Raw genomic sequence first — 9,019 nt, forward strand, 5'->3', positions numbered from 1 at the left:
TTCCTCCAGGGCACTGATTTTGACCAACACTACCTCAACTCAAATATATACATACATATATATATATATATATATATATATATATATATAATCAGTTACTCCCTCTCTCCATAATGATCATGCAAATTGATGACAACCGAGAAGTAGGCAAAATCCAAGGAAAAAGGAAGGGGTCTGGGTTAGCCTCGGAACTCACTGCGTGAGGCTGGGGTGGCATCTCTTCCTAGTCATTCAAGGAAAGCAGCCCTTCATGACAGGGTCAAGGGAGTTGGTTGTAAAATAAAAAATTCGGGGATGCGCAATAAATGATGGCTCAGGTCCGCCTGATCACAGGAGGCCAGATTTGCCAGGGACTAAGCTAGCCTGAACTGTTTTCTGAACAGCACGTTAAAGAGTACAAAGGTAAGAAAGAATGAGGTCTTGGCAAAGTGCAGGTAGTGGAAGCGCTCGAGGACCATGGTGGGAGGCTGCAGAGGGCCGAGACAATTCTAATTAAGCACGGTACAAACATCTGAAAGGTCTTTGGAAAGGTCTTAGTAGCCTCGAGGTCTCTGAGCCCGAGAAGACCGCAAGACCCCGGGTGGGGAGGACGAGGGCGCGGCGCCACGAGGAGAAGGAGCCAAAGCCGGCGTGGGATTAACTCGTCCAGCGCCAGGAGACCGAGCGCGCAGCGGGGACCGCGGAAAAGAGGGAGTGAACCGCACGCACGGCCGCAAACGACCGCGGAGTCTTCGACCCACGGAAAAGTCACTTGTCTGTCCCTCCACTTCTGCTGGGGGCCACCAGGGCAGTGGCAGCCGGCACCGCGGAGCACGTCCTCGGGAGAGACCGGGTGGGAGTCGGAGCCGGGCTCTGCCTAAGGCCGAGGACGCCCCCTCCCCCCATGCAATGGCTCACTCCGTCCTCCCGCTCCCACTTGCCTCGCGGGCCTCCCCCAACGCCGTCCACTGCCCTTCCCAACCCCTGCTCGAAGCCAGGTTCTGGAAGGAGGAAAGCTGATGCTGGGTCAGCAGTAGCCGTGACGACCGGCCGGCAGGAGACCCTCCGTGGCGGCCGCCATCTTGCCCCCGCGGCTAGGGGCCCTGGCGGGGAAGAGCCGGGACGATACCATCTGCGGGGTGGGGGTGGGGGGACCAAGGAGTGGGACGGCGACGGCGACAATGCCCACGCGTCTCCTCGCCTTGGGCAGAACTTTGATTAAGAAAGTATTGGTAATGTTTAAAAGCTTAAAGGAGGAGAAAAGTGAAACATTAGCAGAAAGAAAAGGCAGGCTTTGCCGCCGCCACCCCCTCTCCTCCGTGCGGGCACTGCAAGTGGCAGGTCCCGAGGTCGCCGCTTCCGTCCGCGCCGGTGGCGGTGCTCGCTGCTTCTGTCCTTGATCTTTGGTGTCGTTTATTGGCTCCAGGGCCGCAGGTGGGTCTGGGGACCCCGGGCGGCCGCGGCGCCGCGGGTCGGGTTGTGCAGGCTGGGCGGGTTCTGGGAAAGCCCTCGCCGGTGTGTGCATGTGGAGGGGTGGCCAGGGCCTCCGGGCTGCCGAGCCAAGGAGAGGGAGAGGAAAGGGGAACAAATAGGGCTGTCTTTGGGTGGACGACTGGGTTCACGTTTCCCACCAGCCAGTTTTTTCTTGAGGCTGTCATAGCTGGGAAACGTCTTTAGAGATGACCGATGGCCGCCCCCAGGCTGGACTGCAGAGGAGACCAGCCTGGATCCCATGCCCAGCCAGAAGCAAGGAAGGGCTGCTGGTCCTGGAGCACCTCACGTTTGTCCAAGTCGCAGCGATCCACTTCCTCCCTAATCTCATTCCCTTTTAAACATCAAACATTCTTGAGCTGACCATTCCACAAAATTTGCACTTACCTGTTTACTTTTTAAATGCGTGATGAATTGTGCTTGGTTTCCCGGGTATGTATATCATACACAAATGGTCGACCTCCAGGAGTTCTGTAACTCCTTGCATCTACTCCGTTTTGCATAGGTTAATCAATACTTGTATAAAGTGCTGTGGGAACCAATAAAATAATAGAATGCTAATCTTTTAAGTGTCTAATTACCCACGTTTCCAACGTGAATTTGGAACGACTCTAAAAAAGATACACACCAGTTTTCTTTTTAGAAGTTGGGGAGAAAACTGGGTTGAAGAAAAATTAATATTAGGAAAGATAAATTGAGGTTAACATATGTTTACCTCTCAGATTGCCTGGGTTCTGTACTACCCCTATTTGCACATATGACCTTAGGCAAGTTGCTTCACCAAGATTGGCCCTAGATTTCCTTATCTGAAAAATATGTGCCAACTACATTGGAAACGTTATATTATTGAATACCTGTGCAGTACTATTGTGAAGATTATGTGAGTTTGGTGGTTACAAAAAGGAGTAAAAGTTATACCTGTCAGTGCTCTAAGATTCAGCTCTTGCTAGGGTGGTCCAAAAAATTTGGATCATCTTCTTGGGCAAAGATACATGACAGGGGCTGGAAGCCTAGCCCAGAGGTAGAGCCCATGCTTACACAAGGTCTGGTTCATTCCCTAGGAATCCCTCAACCTCTCCCAATAAAGAAAGAAAAAGATACATGACTATTTAAATCCACAAGGTAAAACCCAATTCATTTTTCAAGAATACCATAGCTACTCTTGGTTTTGAAGTAAAAGCAAAACTTTTTTATGGGTCCTCATATAAGAGGACACTGGTGGGCTGGGGGATATAGCTCAGTTGGTAGAGTGCTTGCCTTATATGCACAAGGCCCTTGGTTCAATCCCCAGCATTACACAAAAAAAGAGACACTGGTAATACATATAGTACTCCTATGGGCACCACGGGGATGTGTCCCTAAAGCAGTTGGTCCATTTTCTTCCTGAAAAACCTAGGCTCGTCTCAGTGAATCATGTCCTAGTCCTTACTGCACTTTGCCTGTCAAATAAAGCTCTCAAAGAACCCAGTTACCCATCTACTCTCTCCCTCCTACCCATCTCAGGGGAAATCATTCTAGCTTACTTTTTTTCTTGTGCTGAGGACGTAACCTAGGGCCTCTTGTATGTTAGGCAAGTGCTCCACCACCGAACTACTTCCCCAATCCTTTAGCTCCCTTCTTGTATCCATAAATCTTTATCCTTCCTAGTCATCCATTTGCTGGAAAACATACAGGACAAATGATGTACAGTGAACTACTCCCAATGTCCATTGAATATAGGTTGTACAATTGTAACATGAAGTGCCTTAGCACTAAAGATTTGTCATTTACCTCTTAAGGATGTTCCTTTGTGGTTGTTGAATTCAACTCTGGAAATCCATCAATCCCACTGTCTTGGTTCTGGAGTCTGGAGAGCTGTATCCAGCTAAGAGCCACAGAGACCTGTCTCATCTCATGCTCAGGGTAGAGGCAGACCAAACCAAACCTTAGCTTCTGGTCCTTGTTAAGAGAATGCTAGCAGTAATGCTTATACCCTGCAGGTGGCCATGAGCTTATATGACTGGAGCTAAAAATCAGCAAGTACTTGTTGGTTAAATACAAAATGATAACTAATAGCTGTGATAGGGTAGATTTGACACCTCTTTAAGAAAATTTAAGGAGTCTAATAAGGACGGGTAGAAGAATAAGTGACCACTGAATTTGCTGAACATGCATGAACACAGAGACAAATTGTCTAGTGTTTTGCAGTTTAGTACTTTTAAAGTTACAGATAGGGCTGGGGTTGTAGCTTAGTGGTAGAGCACTAGACTAGCATGTGTGACGCACTGGGTTCAATCCTTAGCACCACATAAAAATAAAGGTATTATGTTCATCTACAACTAAAACAAAATTTTTTTAAATAAAGTTACAACTGGGCATGGCACATGCCTGTAATCCCAGTGCCTCAGGAGGCTGAGACAAGAGGATCACAAGTTCAAAGCCAGCCTCAAGAAAAGCGAGGCACTAAGCAACTCAGACCCTGGCTCTAAATAGAATACAGAAAAGGGCTGGGGATATGGCTCAGTGGTCAACTGATTGCCTCTGAGTTCAATACCCGGTACCAAAAAAGGAGAAAAAAAAAATTATCTTATTTAAGGTCCTCATTATTATTTCCATACTTTACTGGCTCAAGTTTATAAAGCAAGTAAACAGTTAACTTGGCGCTTGATTGGTATCACAAAAAGTACTTTAAGATCTAAATGTAAGAAATGTTATTTAATAAAAACATGGTGCTAAGAAATAAATAAAATTGCTTGCCCCTACCTTCCTCCAAGAAGTTATTTGCATCAAAATCAACTAAGGACTTCTTTCAACTACTTATCTCTCCAGCCTTGCCCTGGAGGTGAAGCTAGGGAGTCCCTGTTCTGAAAATGGCTCCCCAGATGATTCTGATGTGCACTCAAGGTTGAGAACTCCAGCTGTAGACAGTAGACTAAACCTTAATTGATAACTGAATTGTAATCATGAATGTAAATATCTCATTGTGTACTTGCATCGTTTTCTTTTTTTAATAATGTTTTTTAGTTCTAGATGAACATAATACCTTTATTTGATTTTTATGTGGTGCTGAGGGTTGAACCCAGTGCCTCAGGTACTAGGCAAGTGCTCTACCACTGAGCTACAACTTCAGCCCTCCATCAAAATTTTCTACCTCAGTAGTCTTTAGACTGGAACCTGCTGTGGGTAGCATTACTTGTTACTTATGAAGTACAGTATATATAGTAACTGTGCAGATTTTAAACTTCATTGCCATGACCACATCCAGTGACTTTGGATAATGGGTGTTTAAAACGTGAGAAATAGGGTTGGGGATATAGCTCAGTTGGTAGAGGGCCTGTTTGCACTAAGGCTCTGGGTTCAACCCCCAGTACCACCAAAAAAGAAAAAAAGTAAAGTGTGAGAAATAAAGAAATAGAATTATGTAAATATGCAGATCAATGTCAGAAGGAGAGGTAGGAATTGAGTCTGCATTAAGCCTAGCACATATTGAACTAATTACTATTATTTACAGTAATGTACTGCCCTCTCTACTAGGGTGTTGTCACGTCTTTGCTATTGTGTGATTTATTCATGTGCCTGTGGATGTACTTTTATTTCATCTGTTTGCACAAATTTTTAAAGAAAATTGGCAATTCAGTTATGTTTTCATTAATGCATGTGTTATTTTTTCACCTGGTGACTATGGTTCTATTCCTCCTCCTCTTTCAAAAGCACTTAGATCTTAAGAGCTCTTAAGTATCATAAATACCAGTTCAGGGTGCCAGGCATGGTGGTGCCTGCCTGTAATCCCTACCGTTCAAGAGGCTGAGGCAGGAGGATCCGGAGTTCAAAGCCACCCCAGCAATTTATGGAGACCTTAAGCAGCTCCTGAGAGACCCTGTCTCTAATAAAATATAAAAAAGGGCTGGGGATGTGGCTCGGTGGTGAAGCACACCTGCGCTCAATCCCTGGTACCAAAATAAATAAATAAATGAATTCAGGGAGGGGATGTTAGAGGAGGCAGAGCTTTGGAATAAACCTGAATTTGAATTCCAGCCCTGGGCTTAATAGTTATTTTATTTGAGCTATTTTCTTATCTGTAAAATGAGAAAAATAATAGTTATTTCACCTTAAACATAGAAAATAAATAGTAGCTCTACTACCTAGTAGTCATCCCATAAATGTGTGTTCCTGTCTCCTTTTACATTCTTTTTAATAGTTGATAGATCTTATTTATTTATTTATGGTGCTGAGAATCGAACCCCGTGCCTCACAAATGCCAGGCAAGTGCTCTACTGCTGAGCCACAACCCCAGGCCCTCCTTTTACATTTTGTAGTCTTTTAATTGAGCTTTCAAATTTGTGACATTGTAATTTTTTAAAAAATTTCTCATAGGATTAATTTTCAGTAATTATAACAATATAAACTATTCCACTTCTGGCAAGATAGCATTATTAAAATTGTGTTTGCATTATAAGAAATTCTAAAGCAATTTTACATGTATAAAACTTCTGAATTAGGGCCTGGAGTTGTGGCTCAGCGGTAGAGCACTTGCCTAGCATGTGCTAGGCCCTGGGTTCTATCATCAGCACCACATAAAAATAAATAAAATAAAGATATTGTGTCCAACTACAAAAAATAAATATAAAAAAACTTCTGAATTAATATTAGGAGGATGCAAATAATCAGCTTCTATGGGTAGAATTTTTTCTCTCCATTTGTTATAACAATTCACTGATGAAGAGAGAAATAAAATTTAATAAATAGACTTCAGTGTAGTGTAATTTTTATACTGACCATTTTTTCCAATCTTCATCAAGTTGATTTTAATTACTATATTCTGATGACAAGTAAATATACAAAGGCTTTTAAATTAAAAATAGTTTTAAAACTATTATTTAAAACTATTTTTTACATTTTCATACCTGTTATACTTTCAATACCTATCTCTTAACATCCACAGCTATCTTCCTCTTTCATATGCAATTTAAAAGACATTTCAAAGGCAATTTTATGCCTCTATTAATATATTTTTCTTTTTAGCAGTCATGGTGAACTTACTTCAGATTGTGCGGGACCACTGGGTTCATGTACTCGTCCCTATGGGATTTGTTGTTGGATGTTATCTAGACAGAAAGAATGATGAAAAACTGTCTACCTTCCGCAACAAGAGTATGTTGTATAGAAGGTCAGTTCGCGCATTGTTTTAAACCAGCTATTGACCCACTTTGGGGAATATTCTTAATATGAAATGTGTCAAAGATAAACAAAAGGGGTCATTTTTCTTCCCTGGGTAATTATATGCAGGAGATACTGTGTTCTAGTCTTGCTTGTTATTTAATTCTTGGATAAAATTGTGTGATTAACTCTAGAATGTAGGCAGTCTCTAGTTTATGAACAGCCTATTTCAAATCTTTGTCACATTTTTAAAATTCAACTGCAATCATTCAACCACCATGTCTGAAGTTCTCAGGTAGTGTTGCGAGACAGGGTCTTATTGAATTGCTTAGCGCCTTGCTTTTGCTGAGGCTGGCCTTTTAGTATAGAAACACAGGTGGGTTTGTTTTGGTTTGGTTTTTTGAAGAGCTGGGGGTTAAACCCAGGGCTTTGTGCACGTAGGCAAGCACCGCTACCACTGAGATACATCCCCAGTGCAGAAACAAAATTTTAAACTAACTGATCAGAGCCTACCTGTATGCAGCTTTCACATATATTATTGTATACTATGTTACTTAAGACATGCTATAGCCGAAATAAATATAGTAAGAGTAGATCGAAGAGTGTTGGCACACGCCTGTAATCCCAGTGGCTTGGGAGGCTGAGACAGGAGGATTACAAGTTCAAAGCCAGCCTCATCAAAAGCAAGGCGCTAAGCAATTCAGTGAGACCCTGTCTCTAAATAAAATACAAAATAGGGTGGGGATGTGGCTCAGTGGTCAAGTGACCCTTTTCAATCCTCAGAACAAAAAAAAAAAAAAAAATATATATATATATATATATATATATATATACACATACACACACACACACACACACATGGTAAGAGTGGGTTAGTGCTATTTTCAGCAACACTACCTGAGAACTTCAGATATGGTGGTTGAATGATTACAGTTGGCAGCTGCCTGATTCCCTTTGTTTAGAAATGGCTCCTCTGGCAGTGGAGGGGTATGGTTAGCAAAACTGTCTATTTTCCAGTGAGTATACATCTGTCTGAATTAGAAGGAGCTTAATGGGCAAGAGGATTGAGTTGCATCTACAGTCATTATGGAAAGGTGGGTCACAAGTCAGGGATTTTAAAAAAGATAAAAATAATCCAGAAAGCATTGAGTAAACATGAAATGAACTGATTAGGAAGACAAAAGCTGTGATACAAATTACAGCTTTAAAGAAATTATAATTTTTTACTCCAGAAAAATGCTACAAATTTAAAATCATGAAAGAATAGAATGAATATGATGAATCTAATGTAAAATTTTTAAAATGGTTCAGTTTAGTAAAATGTAAAATATTCTGATCTGCTCATGAAAATTTTGTTTACAGTATTTCCTTTCCTTCCTTATTTCTTCCAATACAGGGAATTGAGGCCCAATGAAGAAGTTACCTGGAAGTAAAGACTGTGGCTGAATCACAGAATATTCACATTTTAAAAGTTATTATACAAATAAAACCATGTTTATTATTTAATTAGAAGAATTCAAAGTGTAATTCTTTTGATAACTTTTTTTTGCGGGGGTAAGAGAAGTACCAGGAATTGAACCCAGAGATGCTTTACCACTGAGCCACATCCCCATCCCTTTTTATTTTTTGAGACAGGTTCTTACTGAGTTACTCAGGGCCTCACTAAGTTGCTGAGGCTGGGTTTGAACTTGGGGTCCTCCTGCCTCAGCCTCCTGAACCACTGAGATTATAGGCATTTGCCTCCATGCCCAGCTTCTTTTTATACCTTTTATTGAGGTAATCTTTATTTTTTTATTGAGGTAATCTTCAAGTGTCCTGCACACTCAGCTTGAAAAATGTTTATTGACTACCTGATTATATATGTAGGTATTAAATTTGTATTTAGCGTTTAATTTTGTTTCTTATTTTGGACCATAGTATCATTAAATCATATCCTTTTTTGGGCAGGGGGGGTGGATACCAGGGATTGAACTCAGAGGCACTCAGCCACTGAGCCACATCCCCAGCCCTGTTTTGTATTTTATTTAGAGACAGGGTCTCACTGAGTTGCTTATCGCCTTGCCATTGCTGAGGCTGGCTTTGAACTCCTGATCCTCCTGTCTCAGCCTCCTGAGCCACTGGGATTACAGACATGCACTGCCACAGTCTGGCTGGGCACAAATGCCGCAGTCTGGCTGGGCACACAATCATGAGCCACCACACAGCTTGTAGATTCAAACAGCAACTCTTTATTCCCGAACTCACACCAGCCATCTACAATCACGTTCTGGGGAAATCCACGTTCTCTGCCCAAATCCACCTCCACTGGGCTTCTATCTCCAAAATATACTGTCTGAATCCCGTGAGAACTCAAGGGGAACTCAGGCAGCAGGATACGCCCTATTCCCAGCAGGAATAATCTTAAACCTTAAAC

General features: G+C 42.3%; 1 protein-coding gene across 2 annotated transcripts; it reads left to right on the forward strand.

Annotated features, from left to right (window-relative positions):
• Positions 1–1,257: 1,257 nt before the first annotated feature.
• On the forward strand, positions 1,258–8,121 carry Ndufb1 (NADH:ubiquinone oxidoreductase subunit B1). 2 transcript variants are annotated; one of them, XM_046440627.2, is made up of 3 exons: positions 1,258–1,413; positions 6,472–6,616; positions 8,003–8,121. In XM_046440627.2, the coding sequence occupies exons 2-3, from the start codon at positions 6,477–6,479 to the stop codon at positions 8,037–8,039; spliced, it is 177 nt and encodes a 58-aa protein (XP_046296583.1). In that variant the 5' UTR covers positions 1,258–1,413; positions 6,472–6,476; the 3' UTR covers positions 8,040–8,121. The 2 variants fall into 2 exon arrangements, with proteins under 2 accessions (XP_046296583.1, XP_046296584.1); XM_046440628.2 differs by having other exon boundaries at positions 1,283–1,413; positions 6,475–6,616.
• Positions 8,122–9,019: the final 898 nt, after the last annotated feature.

This window comes from Marmota monax, unplaced genomic scaffold (genome assembly GCF_021218885.2).
Source record: "Marmota monax isolate L192 unplaced genomic scaffold, Marmota_monax_Labrador192_F-V1.1 WCK01_AAM20220418_F8-fsc00017, whole genome shotgun sequence".
In the NCBI taxonomy this organism is placed as follows: Eukaryota; Metazoa; Chordata; class Mammalia; order Rodentia; family Sciuridae; genus Marmota; species Marmota monax.